Raw genomic sequence first — 27,135 nt, 5'->3', positions numbered from 1 at the left:
CTCACGTTTTTAGCGCGTGCTAAAATTATGGGTGAGCTAAATGTTAGAGACACCCATAGGAATGCATTGGCATCTCTAATGTTTAGCGCACCTACAATTTTAGCGCCTGCCAAAAACGTGAGCCCGCCTTAGTAAAAGACCCCACTCAGTTCTCTGTAACAGATTTACAGCAAAGAAACACCACCTGCTGGCCAAATAGGAGAACTATACTTCAGAATATAAGGCTTAAAACACACAGTTTCTTCAAAGGCCCTATTTACTAAGTTGCGCTGTAGGCGCGCTAGCTTTTTAGCGAGCGCTAATGATAGAGAAACCCATTATATTTCTATGGGTGTCTCTAGTGTTAGTGTGCACTAATTTTTAACGCACACTAAAAATATTGTGTGCCTTCAGCGCAGTTTAGGAAAGAAGGCCCTAAATGAATTCTTTGTTTTGGTCTTCAGAGAGGAAGATTTGGGAGAGATACTGGTGCCAGAAATGGTATTCAAAGCAGAGAAACTGAATGAAATCTCTGTAAACCTGGAAGATGCAATGGCACAATTTAACAAATTGAAGAGCAGCAAATTGCCTGGGCTGGATAATATTTATCCCAGAGTACTGACAGAATTGAAAAATGAACTTGCAGAACTATTGTTAGTAATATGTAATGTATCTTTAAAATCAAGAATGGTACTGAAAAATTGGAGGGTGGCCAATGTAACGCCTATTTTTGAAAAAGGTTCCAGAGGTGATCCAGGAAATTATAGACTGGTAAGCCTGACATTGGTGCCAGGCAAAATGGTAGAGACTATTATAAAGAACAAAATTACAGAGCATATTCAAAAGCATGGATTAATGAGACAAACCAACATGGATTTAGTGAAGGAAAATCTTGCCTCACCAATCTACTACATTTCTTTGAAGGGGTGAACAAACATGTAGATAAAGGTGAGCCGGTTGATATTGTGTATCTGTATTTTCAAAAGGCGTTTAACAAAATGCCTCATGAAAGACTCCAGAGAAAATTGAAGAGTCATGGGAGAGGAGGTAGTGTTCTATTGTGGAATAAAAACTGGTTAAAAGATAGAAAACAGAGAGTATTTTTAAATGGTCAGTATTCTCAATGGAGAAGGGTAGATAATGGGGTACCCCAGTGGTCTGTGCTAGACCACTCTAGACCACTGTGCTAGAGATGAGAATAACTCTAGACCACTGTGCTAGAGATGAGAATAACTAGTGAGGTAGTTAAATTTGCTGACAAGACAAAGAGGGGCATTTTCGAAAGAAACATCTAAATCAGAATTTGGATGTTTTACAAAGACGTCCAAATTCCGAACAGGAAAGAAGGTCATTTTCGAAAAAGATGGACATATATCTTTTGTGTTCCAAAATACAATGGACGTCCTGTGATTTGGACATTTTGTGATTTGGACGTCCTTTTTCTGGTCCATTTTCAAATAAAAGATGTCCAAATGCAACACATCCAAAACAGAGGAGGAATGGCTTAGTGGTTAGTGCAGTGGGCTTTGCTCCTGGCAACATGGGTTCAATTCTCATTACTGTTCCCTGTGACCTTGGACAAATCAAATGCACAAGAAGCATTTTTGGATATGATACCTAAGTCTGAATTTGGACCTTTTTTTTTGTAAAACGTCCAAAATCAGAACAGGAAAAGTCATTTTCTACAACAAAAAAAAGTCTATCTTTTCCTTTGAAAATGCTGTTTGGAAAAATGTTTTGTGATTTGGATGTTTTATTTTTTGGTCCATTTTCAAACAAATACATCAAAATGCAAAACGTACAAAATACACAAGAATTTCCACAATAGAGTGAAACCATTCACATGTTCTAAGTGTGGTAAAAGCTTTGGTTGTAATGTAAATCTCAAAGGGCATCAGAAAGTCCACACGAGAGTGAAACCATTTACATGTCCTGAGTGTGGTAAAAGCTTTGATTGGAAAGAAAGCCTCAAATGGCATTAGATAATCCACACAGAGATGAAACCATTTACATGCACTGAGGAGGAGGTAAAAGCTTCAGTTGTATTGGGACAGGTAATTAGGGAATATACACTCTTGCTATGAAGTATGGAAAAATAGCATTCTGGTATTTAGATATATGTAATGAGACCTCATTTTCATCTATAGATCTGAATTCAAAGCCCAAATCTACTGAAACAACAATAGACACAAGGCTCAGATGTTATACAAAAATAGAAAGCTTGACATCAGGTAGAATAGTGGAAAAGTGACATCCCAGGAAATCAACAGGGCATCCTTGGGGGCACTGCAATGGACTTTATAAAATGCCCCCAGGTACACATCTCACCATTGCTCTCTTACATTGTCTGCTGAGCCCCCCAAAACCCACTACCCCCAACTGTACACCATTACCCTAGCCCTTACAGGTGAAGGGAGCACCAATATGTGGGTACAGTGGGTTTCTTGTGGGTTTTGGAGGGCTCACAGTTTCCTCCACAAGTGTAACAAGTAGGGGGTCTGCAGTGCACTGCACCACTACTAGACTACTCCAGGGACTTGCATGCTATTCTAATTGACCTGAGTATAACATCTGAGGCTGGCATAAAGGCTGGCAAGTAATATTTTTAATCACATTTTTGGGGGTGGGAGGGGGATAGTGACCACTGGAGGAGTAAGGGGAGGTGCTCCCCGAGTCCCTCCAGTGGTCATCTGGTCATTTTAGGTACCCCTTATGTGGAGTAGAGGAGTAGCCTAGTGCTTAGTGCAGCAGACCTTAATCCTGGGGAAGTGGGTTTAATTCCCACTGCAGCTATTCACTATAAAAACAGGTCTAGCTCAAAAAGTCTTTGTTTGTTCCATTATTGCTGAAAGACGTCCATGTCTTAGGAACGTCCAAGTCTCACCTTCAACATGCCCCTGGCACACCCCCTTAAGATTTCGACATCCTTCTGATGGACTTCAGAGAAAGACGTCCAAAAGGAGGTTTCAATAATGATTTGAATGTTTCTGTGAGACAAACACCCAAATGCTGACTTATGTCACTTTTTGGAAGTCTATCTCTTTTGAAAATGAGCCTGAAAGTTATTCAAAGTTGTTAAATCACAAGAGGATTGTGAAAATTTACAAGAGGCCTTTATGAGACTGGGAGAGTGGGCATCCAAATGGCAGATGGCATTTAATGTGAGCAAGTGCAAAGTGATGCATGTGGGAAAGAGGAACCCGAACTATAGTTACATGATGCAAGGTTCTACATTAGGAGTCACCGACCAGGAAAGGGATCCAGGTGTGATCGTTGAAGATACTTTGAAACCCTCTGCTCAGTGTGTGGTGGCATTTAAGAAAGCAAATATAATGTTAGGTATTATTAGGAAAGAAAAGGAAAACAAAAATGAGGACATTATAACACTTTTGTATCACTCCATGGTGTGACCGCAACTTGAATACTGTGTGCAGTTCTGGTCACCGCGTCTCAAAATGATATAGAAAAGGTACAGAGAAGGGGACAAAAATGATAAAGGGGATGGGATGACTTCCCTATGAGGAAAGGCTAAAGCAGCTAGGGTAATTAAACTCTGGAATTCATTGCTAGAGAATGTGGTAAAAGCAGTTAGCTTAGTGGGATTTAAAAAAGGTTTGGATAGCTTCCTAAAAGAAAAGCCCATAAGCCATTATTAAGATGGACTTGGGGAAAATCTACTGCTTATTTCTAGGATAAGCAGCATAAAATACATTGTACTGTTTTGGGATTTTGCCAAGTACTTGTAACCTGGATTGGCCGCTGTTGGAAACAGGATGCTGGGCTTGATGGACTTTCAGTCTGTCCCAGTATGGCAACACTTATGTAAATGGGTATATTTTTCATCCTGTTTTATGGTAGTCTTATTATTAGTTTTCAGTTTGCTGTTTTCAAGTTTTCCTCTTTCATTGTATTTATGTTTATATTTGTTCATTTTACTATTGTTTTGCTGTTAACAAAATTGTAAGTTTGATGTTAAACTGTACCTACCTACTGTACACCACCTTGGGCAAATCTCTTCATAAAGGTGGTTAATAAATCCCAATAAAAAAATTAAATTTTGATTATTTGTCAAAAAATGTGTTGGATGATATTGCACCAATTCGATTGGTTAAAATAAGGGAACGTAAGAATCCATGGTATTCCTCTGAACTTGTTGGTTTAAAATGCCAGTGTAGACAATTAAGAGAGGCGCTGGTTAAAATCAAGAAGCCAAGAAGATTTAAGTTCTTGGAAATCTTTTACATCTTTATCTAAAGAACAGATCAAATTATGTAAAAAGATTGTTTTTTTGTTGGGGGGGAGGATAAAATTAATACCAGTAAAAATTCCACTAGAGAACTATTTCATCTAGTTAATTTATTGACTCACTCCTCAGTTGACACCCCACAGCAATTGCTAATACATTTCAAACTACCTTTCAGTGCAATATATAGCTCAACATGATATTATAGCAGGAGAGGATAAAGAATCCCAGCCCACCGTTTCTGTTTTACATTTCAGCAAATAGATGATGAGATTACAACTCAACTGATAAAGAGGTTTGCAAAGGGAAACTGTATTTTTGGACCTTTGTAATGCTAAATTACTGACATCTGTACAGGGGAGTTTGGTGACTAGGTTGACACAATTGATTAACTCTTTTCTAACTCAGCGATTTTTCCATGAGGACATGGGCAAAATCGTATTACGGCCCCTGATTAAGGGAGAAACTCTGGATGTTACAGATTACAGTAGCAAATATTCCACCTTTAACTAAAGTGATTGGAGGAGTGGCCTAGTGGTTAGGGTGGTGGACTTTGGTCCTGGGGAACTGAGTTCAATTCCCCTTCAGGTACAGGTAGCTCCTTGTGACTCTGTGCAAGTCACTTAACCCTCCATTGCGCCAGGTACAAATAAGTACCTCTATACAATATGTAAACCACATTGAGCCTGCCATGAGTGGGGAAGTGCAGGGTACAAATGTAACAACACAACTACAGGAGTATTTTAACCATTATAATATTTTGGATCCACAACAATCTGATTTTCAAACTTTTTATACTAGCTGCACTTTCATCAAAAATAGGAGAATATTTACATCAGGGAACTTAAGTTCTCGGTATATAGCCAGGTAAATAGCACTGGATATTGGCCAGAGAGCAATCCCCCTATTTACAGGGGTGGGGGTGGGGGGGGTAAATGTCCATGACTGCAAAGCAGATGTGTAAAGTAACTAACACTAGTATTCTAGAAAGAAAAGTTGACATTTACTTTTCTTTCTAGAATAGACTTCAAATAGATGCTTTCCTAGTACCTACGTCTAGTTGCCCTCATAGAAGTACCTTCGATAAATACACTAGTCAGTCTATCTCATAAGCATTTAATTCAGTCCCTTTGGAACTAGATTAATGTGTAAGTTAATGAAGAGCTTTTATTCTGCATTTATAAAGCTCACACAGTATCACTTAGCAGTAACACACTCTAAAATCATAAAAAAGTAATTAAACACAGCAGATCACAAAACAACCAGAGCTGCAAAGCATTCTGTACATTGTTACAAAATAGCAGAAACCTCTTTGAACATCTGGCTCAAACACATGTCACATTTGCTAATTGCTTTGTACCAGTTATACTGCAAACATCTTTCAAGATATCCTTTGCTGAGGATTCTGCCAAATACATATATTTTCAACACAGTGATCCTTGATCAGCTGCCACCCGGGGCGGATCACCGCTGCGCACCCCCCCCCCCCACCACCACCACCACCACCGGGTGCAGCGGCATCTGCCCCCCCCCCCCCCCCCCCCCGTGTACAACACGACCCTCCCCCCCCCCCTGGCGTACCACCCAAGCCTCCTCCCGGGTGCATTCTTACCTTCTGGGAGGCTGTCGGTTCCACTGGTTCCCTGCTCCCTCTGCCTCAACTCCCGCCAGCTGAAGCGTTTGTCCCGCGCTGGTCTCGTATTGCCTGTCCTGTTCTCAGTCTCACCAAAATCGGTGTGCAAGGTGCGACTGAGGAGAGCATGGTAGGCAATGCAGCGAGATCAGCGCAAGAGAAACGATTCAGCTAGCGAGGATTGGGGACCCCCACCAGCCAAACTGGGGGCCCCAGAGCCAATTTGGGGAGGCCCAGGCCCCCATGGCACCCCATAGCTACACCACTGAGATAGCCTCTTTTCAAAAGTGTTTGTTGGTATTTACAATAAAACTAAAAGAAGGGTTTCCCTTTGAAAGCTAATCAAAAGATGTATTAAGTTAGTCCAATAAAAAAGTATTATCTTATTTTTTTCTCTGTTTTGATTTTTTTCTATTTATTACCAGTAAAAGTAAAGAAAGCAGGTCCTTAGAAGCAACGCAGACATCAGTCTACATGCTTCAGTTCACCTGGCAGTGATAAATCTCTGCCTCACAAGTGAAAAAACAAAACCAAGGTAACACTGAATGCAAACCAAGACATAAGACATGACTTGCAGCCTGAGACAGCAATGAAGTTGAAAGAATCTGGATTGTCTCCTTTCCTGGGAGTGGAGGAAAGAACATGCTGGGAAACCCTGTAATATTTTCTTTTAGCATTTCAAAGTATCTGGCTATACCACATCAAACATATACAAAAACTGCTTGAGAGAGCAACAAACAGAGTCTAGTGCACTGTCTTGTCTTTACTATCTTTCTCTCTCTCTCTCTCTTTACTCTTTCCCCATTCTGCACTCCCGAACCAGAAGCGGAGCCAGGTTGACGGCACGGGGGGAGCTAAAGTGGCGCAAAAGCGGACTTCCGCCAGCGCACATTTTCAGTGTAAGACGATGAGAAAAAAATAGGCACTGGCAGAACTCCGTTTGAGGGAGCGGCCGCTCCCCTGGCACCCCACCTAGCTACGCCACTGTTCCGAATCTCACTCACTCTCTCTACACCCACCTCAAAGCCCACTACAGTGGAGCACCAGAAGTACACGGTAGATGGGAGGCAAATACCTTGAAACCACATGCGATCACTGCACACATAAGCGAATCTGCTTTTGGAGTGGTCTTGCAAAAGTCACTAAAGAAGCACGCACACAACTCTGGAGCCAGGCGAAAGGCCACCAAAAGACCTCGTTGTTTGCATGCTTTTTTGATGACTTTTCTAAGACAACTCCAGAGGCAGTTGGGAGGCCGCTGATATAATAAAAAGCTAGGCATCGAGAAGTACAATACCATGTTGTACCACGTACAAATGAGTCCTGCATATAAATTCAGCTTCATCGGGAGGTACGTTGCCGTTGCGCATAATCCGGACCCTCACAATAAATGCGTGTGCAAGCTGTGTTTCACTGCACCTCTGCAAAGTCTTCCTGCTTCATTATACCATTGTCTCTGCTTTCTGCTCTGTAATGTCTTCTACTGTCACATTCCTTTTGCCTAAAATCACCAGCCACAGCTTCTTCTATCCTAGCCAGTCACTTAAGGGCCCTTTTACAAAGGTGACCTAAAAAATGGCTTGTGGTAGTGTAGGCGCGTGTTTTGGGTGCCCGCAGGATCACTTTTCAGCGCACGTTTAAAAAATGTCTTTTTTAAATTTTTGCCGGAAATGGACGTGTGGCAAAATGAAAATTGCTGTGCGTCCATTTAGGGTCTGAGACCTTACCATCAGCCGTTGACCTAGCGGTAATGTTTCACGCGGTAACTGGGCGGTAATGACCTAAGAATGTCAAATGCCACTTGCCCAATACGAGTGTCCGAAAAAATTATTTTTTGGATGCACGTATCAGACACGTGCCAAAAATGAAATTACTTTAAGAGCCATGCGGTAGCCAGGCGGTAACTCCATTTTGGCACGCGTAGACACGCAGCTTAGTAAAAGGGCCTTAACTTTTAAACTGAGCAGCTTCATTTCTGTTTCCTGTGTCACTGGTTGGTTGGCTGCCCTCCCCACCCCCTACACTTTGCTCTGTAATGCATTGTTCTGTATTTAGTATTTCCTACTAGGTTTGCTATATCCCTGTTGTAATGCACGTGTTTGATGCTGTTTAAATAAAAGTAACATGAAAAAAGAGATGAATAAAACTAATTGCACCAACCTGAATCAGAGACAAATCTTCCAGTTGCAACCTGAATAAATGGTTTCTGAAAAACAAAAAGGAAAAGGAAACATATTAGATGGTCCAATGGCATGCACCACAGTGCGGCAGATTGACTCAGCTACTGAGCCTGGATTCTGGTCCATATGGCCACCACAGCTCAGCATACTTTGCAAACGGCAATCACAGCCCCTAGAGGATGAAACCCAGCTATAGCACAACAGCAAAGTTTCCTCTGTGTGGTGGCTGCCTTCCTCCACCCTAGTGCTCAGATCATTTGTTCTTTTTACCATGGCAGCCAACTTAGCAGATAGCCAGACCATGGGACAAATTGGTCCATCTGGAGACAAAGCACATTAGCAAGAAGAGTAACAGACTGATATTCAAACATGAAACTTGACTATCCATATAGTTATTTATATTTATTTTTTAAATTTTTATTTTATTTTTTTAAACATTTGTACATCCTGCATCATCTACCATTCTGAGCAGTTAACAATGTAATATAATCCACAAACAATATAAAACAGCATTTTAGAAAAACAGTTTCACATATCTGAAGTAAAAAGTCATCCTCCACTTCAGCTTTGCACAATTGCTTAACTACAAGAGACCCCTGTGTCAAACTGCATCTATAATTTACTTTAGGAACCAGCCTATCACCTCATTTATGTCTCTGCCACACTGGTATGAAACATAGAGACTCTTCAGATCCGCAAAAGCAGAAATAACACAAAATGGATCCAAATGATAATAAAACAAATGTCTTTAATGAAAACAAATCACCCTGTTCAGTTTTACAGTTTGAGTATTGTTGCAGAACAAATCTCTCACCAGTAGTAGGATGTATAATACATTAAGTCACAACATTAACAGAACATACAAAACAGTTACCACATGGGAAATGCCCATGTGGTATATTATTTTCATATATAGTGTTTCTTTGAACGAAGGAGGGCACCAACATATTCCTCAAATTCATACTTCTTTTATGGGCTATCAACAACACTTTATTTGAAAAAAGCATCAACAGTTTGAATCAAATGCCAATGTTTGTGCAATATTTTTATAATCTCGTTTGACAAGTAGTTGAACTCCAAAGTACAGACTATCCGATCTTGTTTCTTTGTAACACTTAGTAGTTCTTTTCTCTCCTTCTCACATTCTCTTTCATATCCTTTATTAATACAACTATCAGGACATTCTCTCCTTGAATCTGAATTTAAGATCTATTACACACTTCTCGTATATTTATTTTTTTATTTGTTACATTTGTATCCCACATTTTCCCACCTTTTTGCAGGCTCAATGTGGCTTACAAAGTACCGTGAATGGCGCTAGCCGGTTCCGGTATGAACAAGTACAAGGTATGAACTGTTGCAAGGTGATATTGAGGTACATGTATGGTAAAGACCATTGGGGGGAACTTAGAGAGGGAGAGGAAGGATTAAGATACGTCCACTTACGATCTTTGGTTTTGTTATGTTGCTGGTATCCATGTTTTTTATGTTGGGTCGGTGGGGTATGCTTTTCTGAACAGATCTGTTTTTAGTGCTTTCCGGAAATTTAGGTGGTCGAGCGTAGGTTTTACTGCTTTTGGTAATGCGTTCCATAGTTATGCACTTAAGTAGGAAAAGCTGGATGCATAAGTGGATTTGTATTTGAGTCCTTTGCTGCTTGCGTAGTGGAGGTTTAGGAATGCTCGTGCTGATTTTGTGGTGTTTCTGGTTGGCAGGTCGATGACGTCTGTCACGTATCCCGGTGCCTCGCCATAAATAATTTTATGAACTGTCGTGCAGATTTTGAAAGTGATACGTTCTTTAATTGGAAGCCAGTGGAGTGGTTTGGCACTGTCAAAACGTGTTTTTTCCGAATATAAGCCTAGCTGCTGTGTTTTGGGCGGTCTGAAGTTTCTTTATCATTTGTTCTTTGCATCCCGCATAGATTCCATTGCAGTAATCTGCGTGGCTTAGTACCATTGACTGTATTAGGTTGCAAAATATTTCTCTCAGGAAGAATGGTTTCACACGTTTGAGTTTCCACATTGAGAAAAACATTTTCTTTATGGTGGATTTCGCTTGGGTCTCTAGTGAGAGGTTTCGGTTGATTGTTACTCCGAGAATTTTCAGGCTGTCTGAGATAGGGAGGATATATCCTCGGGTGTTGATATATCATTTTCTGAGCAAATTCTAACCTACAGTTCATTTTTAAGAGCTAAAAGGGTCATCTACAAGCTATTACTAACAGATGCAGCTGCATTCATGGTTCTAGCTTCTACCCTTTCCACATAAGAAAGTTATGCCGCATTATACCGCCATATATGCTCTGATCCAAGAGACATGAATGAACAGTGTAGCAGAAGGCCTAATGGTTAGTGCAGTGGGCTTAAAACCTGGGGAACTGGCTTCATAAGAATAGCCATACTGGGTCGGACCAATAGTCTATCTAGCCCAGTATCTTGTTTCCAACAGTGGCCAATTCAGGTCACAAGTACCTGGCAGAAACCCAATTAGTAGTAACATTCCATGCTACCAATCCCAGGGCAAAGAGTGGTGTCTCCCATGTTCATCTCATTGGCAGACTATGGACTTTTCCTCCAGGAATTTGTCCAAACCAAGATATGTTAATCACTGTAACCACAACTTCTGTGGCTCCTTCTAATCCTCCATTGCCCCAGGTACAAGAAGAGAATGTAAGACCACTAGGGACAGCGAAAGTACCTGCATATAATAAATGTAAACCACTTTGGTTATACTGCAAAAAGGTGAAATATCAAATTCATGATTCCTGTAGAACACTTCAAAGTCCTGTCTGATTCCTTTAAACACAAAGGCTATAGACAAAATATCATCTCCAGGTAGATTGCTTCTTCACTTAAAACACCAAGGGCAAACCTGGTGCAGTTCAAAGAAAATAAAACTACAGAGAAAGATTATTACTTTAATGACATACCATCCGGAGCTGGAAAAATTGAGAGACTCATAAAAGACCTACAATGCACAATTAGTTACAAACAAAAAAGTCCCTGCTTTGCTGGTGCAAGCTTTCTAACAACCACCCAATCTGAAATAAAAGGGAGTAAAATGCAAGCTTCTAGCAGAAACTCAGAAAAAGAAAATGCTACTACTACTACTACTATTTAGCATTTCTATAGCGCTACAAGGCGTACGCAGCGCTGCACAAACATAGAAGAAAGACAGTCCCTGCTCAAAGAGCTTACAATCTAATAGACAAAAAAAATAAATAAAGTAAGCAAATCAAATCAATTAATGTGAACGGGAAGGAAGAGAGGGGGGTAGGTGGAGGCGAGTGGTTACAAGTGGTTACGAGTCAAAAGCAATGTTAAAGAGGTGGGCTTTCAGTCTAGATTTAAAGGTGGCCAAGGATGGGGCAAGACGAGGGGCTCAGGAAGTTTATTCCAGGTATAGGGTGCAGCGAGACAGAAGGCGCGAAGTCTGGAGTTGGCAGTAGTGGAGAAGGGAACAGATAAGAAGGATTTATCCATGGAGCGGAGTGCACGGGAAGGGGTGTAGGGAAGGACGAGTGTGGAGAGATACTGGGGAGCAGCAGAGTGAGTACATTTATAGGTTAGTAGAAGAAATTTGAACAGGATGCGAAAACGGATAGGGAGCCAGTGAAGGGTCTTGAGGAGAGGGGTAGTATGAGTAAAGCGACCCTGGCAGAAGATGAGACGGGCAGCAGAGTTTTGAACTGACTGGAGAGGGGAGAGGTGACTAAGTGGGAGGCCAGCAAGAAGCAGATTGCAGTAGTCTAAACGAGAGGTGACAAGGGTGTGGATGAGGGTTTTGGTAGAGTGCTCGGAAAGAAAGGGACAGATTTTACGGATGTTGTAAAGAAAGAAACGACAGGTCTTGGCAATCTGCTGGATATGAGCAGAGAGGGAGAGAGAAGAGTCAAAGATGACCCCAAGGTTTCGAGCTGAGGAGACAGGGAGAATGAGAGAGCCATCAACATAGTAACATAGTAAATGACGGTAAATAAAGACCTATACGGTCCATCCAGTCTGCCCAACAAGAAACTCATTTTACATGGTATGTGATACTTTATATGTATACCCGAGTTTGATTTGTCCTTGCCTTTCTCAGGGCACAGACCGTAGAAGTCTGCCCAGTACTATTCTTGTGCTAAGTTCTGAAGCTAACATCGAAGCCCCTTAAAATTTACACTTCAGTCGATCCCTATCTATTCAGTCACGATCAGGACGTAGACCATAGAAGTCTGCCCAGCTCTCGTTTCGTTTCCAATTACCGTTGTCGACACCCAAACTCTGCTAAGATTCTACGGAACCATTCCTTCTAAACAGGATTCCTTTGTGTTTATCCCACGCATGTTTGAATTCCATTACCGTTTTTATCTCCAGCACCTCCCACAGGAGGGCATTCCACATATCCACCACCCTCTCCGTGAAAAAATACTTCCTGACATTAGTCCTGAGTCTGCCCCCATTCAACCTTAATTCATGTCCTCTAGTTCTACTGCCTTCCCGTCTCCGGAAAACGTTCATTTGCGGATTAATACCTTTCAAATATTTGAACATCTGTACCATATCACCCCTGTTTCTCTGTTCCTCCAAGGTATACATGTTCAGGTCAGCAAATCTCTCCTTGTACGGTTTGCAACGCAAATCCCATACCATTTCCGTAGCTTTTCTTTGCACCGCTTCCAGTCTTTTTCCATCTTTAGCAAGATACGGCCTCCAAAACTGAACACAATACTCCAAGCGGGGCCTCACCAATGACTTGTAGAGGGGCATCAACACCTCCTTTTTTCTGCTGGTTATGCCCCTCTCTACACCACCTAGCATCCTTCTGGCCACGGCCATTGCCTTCTCGCATTGTTTCTTCACCTTCAGATCCTCCGACAAAAACACCCCATGGTCTCTCTCCTGAGTTGAGCTTACTAATCTCTCCCCTCCTATCCAGTATCTCTCTTTTGGTTTTCCACACACCAAGTGCATCACTCTACACTTCTTGGCACTAAATTTTAACTAATCAAGGTAAGTGTTATGTGTTATAACTGGTCAATAGTAACAACTTGAAATATAAGCCAGAGAACAGGGATTTAAATAATAGCTAATGATTTAGATAAGGAGGAGGTAGGGGTGCGATGATGTCACAACGGGAATAATCACAGCTCATTACTGTGAGAAGGTTCAGCCAGTTTCCCTTATCACTGAGCACAATAGCAATATAAAAAAAAGAAAAAAAGTGCACATTTAACACAAGGAGACTTTTTAGAATATACAGGGTTTTTTTCACGTAACCTTTGATGATATACACAAAAACCGAACGGAGAACTGTACCCCAGCATTGAATAACTATTAAATTTTAACTGCCAGACCCTCAACCATTCTTCTAACGTTTGGAGATCCCTTCTCATCATTTCTACTCCCTCCAAGGTATCCACTTTATTGGCTATTTTCATGTCATCCGCAAAAAGGCACACCTTTCCTTCCAACCCTTCAGCAATATCTCCCACAAATATATTAAACAGAATAGGCCCCAGCACCGACCCCTGAGGAACTCCACTGTTCACCTTCCTTTCCTCCGAGCGGATTCCATTTACCACCACCCTCTGCCGCCTGTCGGTCAACCAGTTTCTTATCCACTTCACCACTTTCGGTCCTAAGTTCAACCCTTTCAGCTTATTTACGAGTCTTCTGTGGGGGACCATATCAAAGGCTTTGCTGAAGTCCAAGTAGATTACATCTAGTGCACGTCCCTCATTCAGTTCTTTGGTCACCCAGTCAAAAAAGTCAATAAGATTCATTTGGCAGGATTTTCCTTTGGTAAAGCCATGTTGCCTCGGGTCCTGTAACTCATCGGTTTCTAGAAAGTTAACTATCCTTACTTTCAGCAGCAAATCTATTATTTTTCCTACTACTGATGTGAGACTTACCGATCTGTAGTTTCCCACTTCTTCCCTGTATCCACTTTTGTGAAGAGGGACCACATCCACTTGTCTCCAATCTCGCGGAACCTCTCCCGTCTCTAAAGATCTTCTAAATAAATCTTTAAGAGGTCCCGCCAGGACCTCTCTGAGCTCCTTCAGTATCCTGGGATGTATCCCATCCAGCCCCATAGCTTTGTCCACCAGATTCTCCAGCTGTTTATAAACTCTTCTTCCGTAAATGGCCAGTATCCACTCCATTCCCAGACGTTCCCTCGCAGCCAACCGCAGTCCTTCTCCAGGATTTTCCTCCGTGAACACCGAAGAGAAATAATTGTTTAGCACGTTCGCTTTATCTTCATCACTCTCCACATAGCCAGTCTCATTATCTTTCAGTCTCGCAATTCCATTCCTATCTCTTCTCCTTTCTCCAATATATCTGAAAAAAGTCTTGTCACCTCTCTTTACATCTTTAGCCATTTTTTCTTCCGCTCGCACTTTCGCTAGCCATATTTCCCTCTAATCTTTTCCGTGATCCTCTTGTTGCATTCTTTTGTATTTATTGAACAAAGCCTCTTTTGCTCTTATTTTTTCAGCTACTTGTTTGGAGAACCATATAGGCTTCCTGCTTCTCTTGTTTTTGTTTACTTTCCTCACAAAAAGATCAGTCGCCGTATTTATAGCAGCCTTTAGCTTGGACCACTGTTTTTCCACTTCTCCTATGCCTTCCCACGCCAACAGCTCCTTCTTCAGGTATTCCCCCATTTTATCAAAATCAGTACCTCTGAAATCCAGTACTTTGAGTTTTGTGCGTCCGCACTCCGCCTTCGCCCTTATATCAAACCATACGGTGTGATGATCACTATTACATAGGTGGGCACCCACCCGGATATCGGAAACACTACCTCCATTAGTGAGCACTAGATCCAGCATCGACCCTTCCCTTGTGGGTTCTGTCACCATTTGTCTGAGCAAGGCACTTTGACAGGCATCCACAATCTCCCTACTTCTTTCCGATTCCGCAGACGGGACGTTCCAATCCACGTCAGACAAATTGAAATCTCCCAACAGTAGCACCTCCCCTTTCATACCAATCTTTTGAATATCTTCCATCAGATCCTTGTCTAACTTCTCCGTTTGTGCAGGAGGTCTGTAGATAACTCCCGTGTGGATACAGGTTCTGTCTTCTCTTTCCAGGATGATCCATAAAGCTTCTTCTTTTCCCCAGGTTCCCCACATTTCAGCTGTCCTCCTCCACCTCTTCGGCCCTCTCTATCTTTCCCAGTGGCGTAGCCAAGGGTGGGCCTGGGTGGGCTTAGGCCCATCCACTTTGAGCTCAGGTCCACCCAGTAGCAGCACACCTATGATGTGGCTGACAGGGATCTCAAACCCCACCAGATGAAAACTTCCATCAACTGTTCCTCCTGCATATCTTTTAAACAGCAGATCTTCACCTGCAGTGACCAGCGACTGATACTGCTTTCATCGGCCCCACAGCTTTCCCTCTGATGTATTCCCGCCTATGCGGAAACAAGAATTTGCATCAGAGAGAAGGCTGTGGGGCCAACATGAGCAGTGTGTATTAGTTGCTGCTTGCTGCCGGAGAAAATCTGTTATTTAAAAGGTATGTGGGGGAAGGGGGGATATTGAGAGACCATATGGCATGCAGGTGAGAGAGGGAGAGACCAAATCACTTGTGGGACAAGGCAAAGTTCTTCTGCCCACCCATCTTGGGCCCAGGCCCACCCTAAATTGGGTGTCTGGCTACGCCCCTGATCCTTCCTAAAAAGATTATAGCCCGGTACGGTCACAACCCATTCATGAGAATCATTGAACCACGTCTCCGTAATAGCAACGATATCCAAGTTTTCTTCAAACATCAGGGCTTGCAAGTATTGGACCTTTTTACTTAGACTACAAGCATTTGTGCACATAGCTTTCCATGTGCTTAGTGAGTTTGGGTGATTTTTTATATTTACATGACCTTTCCCTCTGCCATCATGGTGACTTTCCGAAATCCCCTGTTTCCTTTTGTCACCCCCACCCTCTAGTTTAAATGTCTAGAAACATACTGTCTGAATTTCTCATATCACAGGTCTTCACAGACACCCACATGGGAAAGATATTCAGCGTGGTTCTCTTCCAATGTAGTATCCTCGGCAGTGGCTCAAGGGCTCACAAACCTAGTTCCTGCTTTGAAAACGTGACACTCTGTCAGTTTCTTTACCCCTTTGCCCTCCCCCCTCACATTCAATCCTCTCAGAACACCCCCACACAACCTCCTGAATACTCCCTTGCTGATTCAGAGTCCCTAAACATGCCCCCTGATTTGCTCTAACCAAACAACCCCCCTCCCAATTTGACCTGACAAACTACCTCCCCCTTCTATAGGGCTTACTTACATCCCTGATAGTCCATTGAGGGTATCCAGACAGGAACAATTCCCACTCATTCATGCACCTACAGCAGCTGCATGTACTAAAATAGATACCACAAGTTCTAGTGGTAGTCTTGCAATACTACTGTACTACTGCTAGAGGTCAGCCTCCTCCCAACCCCCTCCCCCAAGAGATTTCCCCCTACCTTCCCAAGAGCTTTTCCCCTCCCCAAACCCCTAAAAGCGTCTCCCTTCCTGAATCTCTTTCCCACAAGAGGTGCTCCCCTCGAAGTACTCTCTTCTGAAGACCCCTTAGCCCTCTGTTGGCCCCACTTGGGTCTACCTTAAGGATTCCTGGTGGTCTAATAAAGGGAAGGCAAGAGCGAACCCCATTTGCTCCTGCCAGCAATGGATTTAAAATGGTTATGGGGGGGAGGGGAATAAAGCAGTGCTCAGTGTGGATCTGTTCTTACAGGTTCCATGCAGCATTGATGTTTCTTTCATTTTTAGACCAGCTTGGTAGAGAGTAGGGGGTGGAGGTGGAGGCAGTGGGCCCAGCAGTGAGAAGGGAAATAACGGAAGGCCCCTGCACAATCAGAGGTGAGGGTCCCCTCCCCCAATTCTACTGCCCTAGGCAGGTGCCTAGTCTGTCTAGTGGCTGGGTTGGCATTGGGAATGAAGATTCAGGTATTCCAGTTTTGTTGATCCCATATCCATTGTTTTCAAACACCAGTGGTACTAAGTGATTTTTCATTTCTCTGGAGGGCCAGATTTATGATGAAATTATAATCAAATATGTGGGCAGCTCAGATTTCATTTGGCCATCTTGGCTGGTGCTCCACAGTACCCCTTTCCTTTATATGTGAGATAGATGTCCCTTCTCAGTAAGTTTCTATGCATATACAATGCTGAAGCCCATGAACTCTCTTCTAGCATCATTTAACATGCCTACTAGAATTACAGAAAATCTCATATTTAAATCCCTAAAATAGATTTTAAAACGATATGTAAGAGCAGAGCTTTTTTTTCAGCCAGTACGCACTGGTGGAACCTTTTTTTACTGCCTTCCAAAAGTGTCTTATCCACCTCATTATGGGGTCCTTTTACTAAGGTGTGCTGAAAAATGGCCTGCGGTAGTGTAGGCGCGGGTTTTGGGTGCGCGCAGAATCATTTTTCAGCACACCTGTAAAAAAAGGTCTTTTTAAAATTTTTGCCAAAAATGGACGTGCGGCAAAATGAAAATTTCCACGCATTCATTTTGAGCCTGAGGCCTTATTGCCAGCCAATGACCTAGCGGTAAAGTCTCATGCGGTTACTGGGAGGTAATGACCTACGCGCGTCATATGCCATTTGTCGTGTGTCCGATACGTGCGGCAGAAAATACAAATTATTTTTCGTCCGCACATATCGGACGTATTCCAAAAAGGAAATTACCGCAAAAGCCACGCAGTAGCTGTGCAGTAACTCAATTTTGGCGCCCGTTGAGTGCACATAGACACTTACTCGGCTTAGTAAAAGGGTCTCTATATTTCTCATTCAAATTCTCCCTAGTTGTGTTTTGTAACGCATTGGTGTAAAAGCCAGTCTTGGACCTATAATCTTCAGCATCTGAGGCAATCCCCTTCCAGGTAGAGCTATTCGGTGCCACGTGACTGTATACATATAACAGCTGAAAAAAAAGAAAAACCTTATCATCCCAGATCCAGCCCCTTCTTATACAGATATCATTGGGCCCTTAGCAAGGATTTAAATGGCCCAGTAGAATCTGTACAAGTTTTAGAAAAATATGAAAGTCAAGTTATACGTTTGAATATCATCAGCCCATTATTCTCAAAATAGACCAGTGTGTCCCATGGTTTGGCTTTCTGCTAACCAAATGAAGCTTAACTCTTCTAAATCAGATGCAATTGTCTTTTCCACTTGTCCATCATCTATTTCACTTCCCTTTCCCAGTATCCACAGTTTGGATATTCCATTTAGCAACTCAGTAAAAATACTTGGAATCATATTTGATAACACATATAGTTTTCCAGATGGTTTCATTCATTCACGGACCCTTTTACAGAGCGGCGGTAAGCCCACTGTGGGCTTACCGCTCGCTATTCTGGCACTACCGCCAGCCCAACGTGGCCACTGACAGTAGTTCTGGGTGAAGTACATGTCATTTCCGTTGGGAAAAACACCTGGAAATGGTTAGCGTGACGGTAACCTGGAAGTAATTGGGCATCACTGCTCACTGCCCAGTTACCGCTGGATTACTACGGGAGTCCTTACCGCCACCTCAGTGGGTGGCGGTAAGAGCTCCCCACCGCATAGCCACGTGGTATGAGTTTTCTTACCGCATGGCCATTTTGTTTTGGGGGCTTTTTACCTGCTGCGGTAAAAAGGGCCCTGGTGCACAGGAAAAATAGCCCCCACTGCTACCGCAGGGCCCCTTTTCCTGCAGCTTGGTAAAAGGACCCCTCAGTGCTCTATATTTCTTCTCTCAGAATCATCTTTCTGGCCCTGTCATATCTAGATTAAACTATGGCAAATCTTTATATCATAGTTCACCAATCACCCCCTCTCCACACACACACACACACACATCTCTGAGTACTGGCTACCTATGCATATAAGATCCCTTAGAAAGAGGCAGATGCTATAAATGCCACAAGGAGAAAAAAAGCATTACAGGTATGCATAAGAGTCCAGTATAAAGACCTAGTTGATTTACTGGACACAGAGCACCTGACGTGGCCATGCCTCACCTATACTGGCTGTGTTAGGGGTCTCATACAATAAAAATCAATCATAATGAATTATAAACATGAATAACCAACATATTGTATCATATTAAAATAATATATAAAATATATAATTACATAAAACAAAAATGAGAAAAGATACATAAAGAAGCATAGATGATAAAACAAATATTGAAACAAAAATATTAAAAATTAAAAAATGGCCCGTGTTTGATTAAAATACCTAATTGTGCAAAAAACGTCTCTCTTTTGGAACTACATACCAATCGATGTTCTAAGGCATAATAAACAAAAATTCAAAATAATCTTTGTATTCATTCAATAAACCAAAAACCTAATGGGCATAACAGCACGACAGTAGATAACACTTTCTTAAAATTATACCAAATGCTAATAGTACATACTACTACTACTACTACTACTACTACTACTACTACTACTTAACATTTCTAGAGCGCTACTAGGGTTACGCAGCGCTGTACAAATTAACAATTAAGGATGGTCCCTGCTCGGAAGAGCTTACAATCTAAAGGACGAAATGTCAAGTTGGGGTAGATAAGTTTTCTGAGAAGAGGTGTAGTGATTAGGAGCCGAAGGCGACATTGAAGAGGTGGGCTTTGAGCATTGATTTGAAGATGGGTAGGGAGGGGGCACGGCATATGGGCTCAGGGAGTTTGTTCCAGGCATGGGGTGAGGCGAGATAGAAGGGACGGAGCCTGGAGTTGGAGGTGGTGGAGAAGGGTACTGAAAGGAGGGATTTGTCTTGAGAGCGGAGGTTACGGGTAGGGACGTAAGGGGAGATGAGGGTAGAGAGGTACGGAGGGGCCGCAGATCGAGTGCATTTGTAGGTGAGTAAGAGAAGCTTGAACTGTATGCGGTATCTGATTGGGAGCCAGTGAAGTGACTTGAGGAGAGGGGTGATATGAGTATATCGGTTAAGGCGGAAGATAAGACGTGCGGCAGAGTTCTGGATGGACTGAAGGAGGAGTAGATGGCTACGTGGGAGGCCGGTCAGGAGTAGGTTGCAGTAGTCAAGGCGAGAGGTAATGAGAGAGTGGATGATAGTTCGGGTGGTGTGCTCGGAGAGGAAGGGGCGAATTTTGCTGATGTTATAGAGGAAGAAGCGACAGGTCTTGGCTATCTGCTGGATGTGCGCAGAAAAGGAGAGGGAGGAGTCGAAGATGACACCGAGGTTGCGGGCAGATGAGACGGGGACGATGAGGGTGTTCTCAACTGAGATAGAGAGTGAAGGGAGAGGGGAAGTGGGTTTGGGTGGGAAGACAATAAGTTCAGTCTTAGACATATTCAGTTTCAGGTGGCGGTTGGACATCCAAGCAGCAATGTCGGATAAGCAGGCCGAGACTTTGGCTGGTAAGCGTGGTAGCTTCTGAAAAGGCCCGGGATTTTGGCAAGGTTGTCTGCAGATGGGATGTCAGTGTTCAGAAAAGAAGAGGGAAGAGACGAGTGGCACAACGCTTTCGATTCTCTGGAAGTGAATCAGGCTGGAAGCAAATTACTGAGGAAGAAGACAATAACTCTCAGTTCCTGCCAATAAAGTGGAACTCTCCTCCTGAAAAGTTTTTCCAACCTCAGGTTCCCTTAACTTAACGAGGATGCCTCTCCAGCCCCACCTCCAGTCCTGCTTGCTCCAGAAGCTGCCAGAAGGGACCCAGACTGACTAGCAAGCCTGCCTGCTCCAGTCTGCCTGATCCTGCGTCTTCCTGCCTGCTCCAGTCCGCCTGATGCAGCTTCCTCCTGCCTGCTCCAGTCCGCCTAATGCAGCTTCCTCCTGCCTGCTCCAGTCCGCCAGGTTCAGCTTTTTCCTGCCTGCTCCAGTCCGCCTGATCCAGCTTCTTCCTGCTTGCTCCAGTCCGCCTGGTACAGCTTCTTCCTGCCCACTCCAGTCCGCCTGGTACAGCCTCTTCCTGCCTGCTCCAGTCCGCCTGGTACAGCCTCTTCCTGCCTGCTCCAGTCCGCCTGATCCAGCTTCTTCCTGCCCGCTCCAGTCCGCCTGGTACTGCTTCTTCCTGCCAGCTCCAGTCCGCCTGCTCCAGCTTCCTGACTGCCTACTCCAGTTTGCCTGATCCAGCTTCTTCCTGTCTGCTCCAGTCCGCCTGATCCAGCTTCCTGCTTGCTCGTTCCAGTTCACCTGATCCAGCTGTCTGTTCCAGTCCGCCTGATCCAGCTTCCTGCTTGCTCGTTCCAGTTCACCTGATCCAGCTGTTCCAGTCCGCCCGATCCTGCTCTCCCTGCTTGCTCCAGTCCATCTGCCTCAACCTGTTCCAGTCTACTTGATCCAGCGTGTTACAGCCTGCCTGCTCCAGCTACTCCCTTACTCCAGGCCCTCTCCTCCAGCCAGCTTACTCCAGTCTGCCTGATACAGCCTGTTCCAGTCCGTCTGCTTCAGCTTGTCCCAGCCTGTTCCAGTCTGTCTGCATCAGCTTGTCCTAGTCTGCCAGCTCCTGCTTCAAACCACTCCAGCCTGCCACTCAACCTGACTACTAGCCAATCATTGACTTACCACCAATCACCTGACTGTCTACCACCCACCCTGAAACCCGCCTGCCTCCCAGCCTATCCTCCTACCAGCTCATCACTCTCCTGCCCGACTGCTTACCATCACCTGCCTGTCTCCCAGCCCACCTACCTTCCCTTTGAACACCTCAGTCACTACCCATGGCCCCCATTCACATCCTATTCCTTGCCCTGTCCCTCCCTAATCTTTTCCCCCTCTCACCGCTGTCTTCCACACGATCTCACTACCCATCCCTGTCCTCTTCCGCCCTCCCCTACCTACCCCTGTCCCCCACCACCTCTCCATCCCTACTGTCTTCCTCCTCCTTCCTAGCTCTCAACCTTCAACACCTCCTTCCTGCCATGAACCCTTCCCCTTTCCTCCTAAGCGCATCCCGTCTTCGTCGCCTCCGTCGCCCTTCCTCACCCACCCTTCTCCGCACTCTCTTGCTCCTTCTCCTGCTATCCGCGGGCGACATCAATCCCAACCCAGGTCCCCCACACCTGTCCTCGTCCTCATCTCATCTATGCAAACGATCCCGCGATATCTCCAATCTCATCCCTATTCCCCTCCTCCCCCCTCCTCCCTCCCCTTCTCGTGTGCCCTGTGGAACGCCCACTCAATCTGCAACAAACTTCCCTTCACCCACGATCTCTTCATCTCCCATTCCCTTCATCTGCTCGCCCTAACTGAAACCTGGCTCACCCCGGACAACTCTGCCTCAATCGCAGCCCTATGCAACGGAGGTTATCTTTTCTCCCATTCACCCCGCCCAGTCGGCCGCGGTGGCGGCGTCGGACTACTACTACTACTCACATTGACTAAAAAGAGCTACTATATGATGTTAATCTCATAATATAATAAACAAAATATTCTATAGAACTAAGGTTATTATTATTATTATTATTTATTACATTTGTACCCCGCACTTTCCCACACATGGCAGGCTCAATGCAGCTTACACAGTAACAATAAAAAGAACTACAAGTCGTAAGAAGAATATACAATTTGTAGTAAACGTAATAATAATGGGGATAACAGATAAGTAAATTGAACATAGGAGGAATTGGATGTAGAATTAAATTGAACATTTCCCTGACATTATGAAAAACATTATCTGAAAATAGTGTGTAATTAGGAATGAATCCATAAGTATTAATACACTGGGGAGCTCATTTTTATAAGAGAAAAATGTCAAAAAAGAGGCATAAAGCAGCATTTGGACATTTTTCTCATCATATACGGCGTAGTCCCAGGATACACGACAGACCTTATAGACTTACCAATAAGAAACAAAGTCAAATCGTCAAGATCCTACCTACACCTACACTACCCAAATTGCAAAGGACTGAAATACAAAACAACTTAAGCAGCCGGCTTCTCCTACATAAGCGCACAACTATGGAATGGGCTCCCAAAAGCTGTGAAAACAATCCACGACCACTTGAACTTCAGGAAATCACTAAAAACCAACCACTTCAAAAAGGCTTACCCCAACGACCCCACGTAACCCTCTTCACCTACCAACACAGCATGATTATGATCGAACAGGACAACACGCAAAATTCATCCATTCCGACCCTCCACTTATACCCCATACGATCACTATACAACTTTGTATTCGTTAACCACCGACTGGGCAAACGCCTTTGACGGTACTATGTAAGCCACATTGAACCTGCAAATAGGTGGGAAAATGTGGGGTACAAATGCAACAAATAAAATAAAAAATAAAACATCTAAATCAGTTATTTTCGAAACCCATTCTCCAGACATTTTTCTATGCAGTTTGTCTGCAGTGCATCTAAATTTTAAGGGGATGTGTTGGGGTATTTAGGGCAGGATTTGGGCATTCCTAAGACCTGGACTTTTTTCAGCCATAATGGAACAAAACTAAAATGTCCAGGACTAAAACTAAGACATTTTGATGTAGACCTGTTTTAATATTAAGTCCCAAATAAGTGCTCTAAATGAACAGATGACCACTGGAAGAATAAAATGAATGACCCTCCTTATTCCCCCAGTGGTCACTGACCCCCCTCTCACCCATCCCCAAATGTAAAAGAAACAGTACATATCAGCCTCTATGACAGTCTCAGATGTTATAGCCATTGTAATGGTGTGCAGATGGGTACAGTAGGTTTTTGGTGGGCTCTAGAGGGCTCCCCATACTATATAAGGGAGCAACAGTGAGATGTATACCTGAGACCTTTAAGGTGAAGTCCACTGTAGTGCCCCCTAGAGTGCCCCACTGCTCTCCTGGGATGTCTATGTGGCCATTATACTATGCATGCTGGCTCCTCCTATATCAAAATGGATTGATTTTATGTGTTTTTCACTTGGATTTTTTTTTTTTTTTTTTCGAAAATGGACCAAAAAGATAAATGCAAAGAGCACAAAAATGTCTAGCAAGTGGCCATTTTCGGAAAAAAAAAAAAGACAGATATTTTGCAAGTTTGAAAATGTCTACATTTGCTATTCGGATTCTGGACGTTTAATGTCCAAAGTCGGACTTAGATGTTATATCGAAATTGCCCCTCTGTTAAAAAATGGATAAGTGCATGTTGATGTAGGATATATGATACTAAAAATCACCAATGTTGATAAATTATTATCAAGGCATTAAAGCAAACCCCTGTGCCATGAGGTGGGTTGCTTGGGGAAGGGGCGCTGGATCTGGGCCAGAAGAACAGGGGGTGCTCAATGGGGGTCTATGCACCAGGCAAGGCCGTGCCAAGGGTCTCTGGCGCCCCCCTGCAGACTACCAGTTGGCGCCGCTGCCCCCCCCCCCACGGCGGCACCGCCGCCCCCCCCCCCCCCCCGCACCTGCCTGGCTCCAAGACAGCGATTCCCCTCTCTCCCTGAGCCCTACCCTCCCACCCATCCATGCCCATCTGTCCCCTGCCCCCGCCATTCATCCCGATCAAGCAATTCCCCTCTCTCCCTTCCATGAACCCTGCCCTCCCATCTATGCTCCTCTCTCCCCTGCCCTCCCGCTCCCATGTAGGAACTGCCCGCCCTCTTCTCCCCCCCAAGATCCCTTTCCTTTTTTTTTTCTTTTAAATTTACCTTCCTCCGGCAGCACAGCGTCAGTGAAGGAGGCGGCGCTCCCAGTCCCGACGTCTCTAGCCTTCCATTGGTTCGCTCAGTGTTCCGCCTTCTTCTGACGTCAAGGATGATGTCAGAAGAAGGCGGGACACTGAGCGAACCAATGGAAGGCTAGAGACGTCGGGACTAGGAGTGCCGCCTCCTTCACTGACGCTGCGCTGCCGGAGGAAGGTAAATTTAAAAGAAAAAAAAAGGAAAGGGATCTTGGGGGGGAGAAGAGGGCGGGCAGTTCCTACATGGGAGCGGGAGGGGCAAGGTAAGCACGCAGCGGCGGCGCCCCCCAGAGGATGGCGCTCCCCTGCGGCGCTTACCCCGCTTACCGCATCGGCACGGCCCTGGCACCAGGGAAGGGGGTTGCTGGGAGAGGCTATACCACAGACGGGGTTGCTTGACGAGGCCTCTAAGTGAAGTGAGCAGGCATCAGTAGGGTGCCAGAATTGGGGCCATTTCCAGAGAGAGCATACATTTTAGAAACCTGCTCCCATGTCTATATGGGGCATGGGGGTGGGGGGAGTTATATGTTGTTTTCTCCACATGCAGCTTTCTAAAATTGCTGCTCCCTCTGTATATGCAGGGACTTTAACGTGCAGTCTTGCACCTAATCTACAAGAGGCTCTATAATTTGGCTGAGCATTTTGCAAAACAGTATGTGAACTCTACTTCCTGACTTGCACGTGTGAATTACCCTATCCACATTCTATGTCAATAATGTCTCATTATTTCTTTTATCAAAACCACCTCTCTTGCATTTTAACATTCTCTTTTGGTGAGTAGCTCCTTGGGTCATGCTGTACTCGTACATTACATGTATTGCTGTGATGTCCGTATGGGGTTCCGTTAAGGTTAAGTACATTAATACTCAATAACTGTAGTAGGAAATCATGTCAGAAGAGTTTTTACAAGCTTGAAACACTAAAATCTCCTCATGAATGAAATGAATAAAAAAAAATACAGAATGAAAAGGGGCACCTAATGATTCTGTTATAAACTGCCAAATAAATTATCCAAAGAGAATGTTGGCTGGTGCTGCTGCCTCAAGTTTTTCTAAATGTAATCCCCTGATTATGAAACAGCAGGTGGCATTCAGACAATCAAGCAGTAGAGAGGGCTGACACATACCCTCATGGCTTTTTGATGCCAGCACTGCTGTGCACAGGAAACGAGCAATCAACTGCTTAACTGCGCACAGCTGCTGAAGGAAGGAGGCAAGGACATATTGTCATTTGTTTTCATTACAAAACTTCTGAAGTTTTAAAACACTTATGAGCGTAAAATTGACAGCCAACCTTATGCAAGGCTTGTGACACTTGTGTTGCTGCTCAGTTCAAGTACATAAGTACTGCCATACTGGGACTGACCAAAGGTCCATCAAGCCCAGCATCCCGTTTCCAACAGTGGCCAATTCAGGTCAAAAATAGCTGGCAAGATCCCGAAAAAGTTCAATACATTTTATGCTGCTTATCCCAGAAATAAGCAGTGGATTTTACCCAAGTCAGTCTAATAATGGTCTATGGACTTTTCCTTTAGGAAATCATCCAGACCATTTTTAAACCCCGCTAAGCTGCATTGAACTTGCTTTGAGTGGGAAAGCACAGGATATAAATGTAATAAATAAATAAATAAGCTAACCACCTTTACCACATTCTCTGGCAACGAAATCCAGAGTTTAATTACACGTTGAGTGAAGAAACATTTTCTCTGATTCATATTAAATTTACTACTACTACTACTACTACTACTTAACATTTGTAGCTTCATCGCATGCCCCCTATTCCTAGTATTTTTGGAAAGAATAAACAAACGATACACATCTACCCATTCCACTCCACTCATTATTTTGTAGACCTCTATCACATCTCCCCTCAGCCGCCTTTTCTCCAAGCTGAAGAGCCCTAGACGCTTCAGCCTTTCCTCATAAGGAAGTGTTCCTATCCTCTTTATAAATTTTGTAGCCCTTCTCTGTACCTTTTCTAATTCCACTATATCTTTTTTGAGATGCAGCGACCAGAATTGACACAATATTCAAGGTGCGGATGCACCATGGACCGATACAAAGGTGTTATAACGTCCTCACTAACACTCTATCTGCTTTCTCCTCCAACAGTATCAAGGCCTATGACACATTACATGTCCCTGGGACCCGTGGAGGAGGATAATCGAACGGAGACGACTACCTCTAAGGGCGCCCATCTCTAAGGACGGCGCCGTGAAGGGGCAGGGCATCCCGTATTAATCGAAACAAGATGGGCGTCCATCTTTTGTTTCGATAATATGGTCGGGGACACCCAAATTTCAACATTTAGGTTGACCTTAGAGATGGGTGATCTCGGTTTTCGCCGATAATGGAAAACAAGGACACCTACCTCAAAAATGACCAAATCCAAGCCATTTGGTCATGGGAGGAGCCGCATTCGTAGTGCACTGGTTCCCCTGACATGCCAGGACACCAACCAGAAACCCTAG

At 44.0% G+C, this 27,135-nt stretch overlaps 1 protein-coding gene across 3 annotated transcripts in view; it reads right to left on the bottom strand.

Annotated features, from left to right (window-relative positions):
• SEMA5A (semaphorin 5A) overlaps nt 1-27,135 on the bottom strand; it is a 976,513-nt gene that overhangs the window by 507,211 nt on the left and 442,167 nt on the right. For all 3 annotated transcript variants that reach the window (XM_030205332.1, XM_030205321.1, XM_030205342.1), the window contains one exon: nt 8,016-8,061. In XM_030205332.1, the coding sequence (XP_030061192.1) occupies nt 8,016-8,061 (46 nt within the window). The remainder of the gene's footprint in view (nt 1-8,015; nt 8,062-27,135) is intronic.

This window comes from Microcaecilia unicolor, chromosome 1 (genome assembly GCF_901765095.1).
Source record: "Microcaecilia unicolor chromosome 1, aMicUni1.1, whole genome shotgun sequence".
NCBI classification, from domain to species: domain Eukaryota; kingdom Metazoa; phylum Chordata; class Amphibia; order Gymnophiona; family Siphonopidae; genus Microcaecilia; species Microcaecilia unicolor.
The sequence above is the reverse complement of the archived record's forward strand: the minus strand, read 5'-3'. Positions and strand labels throughout refer to the sequence as shown.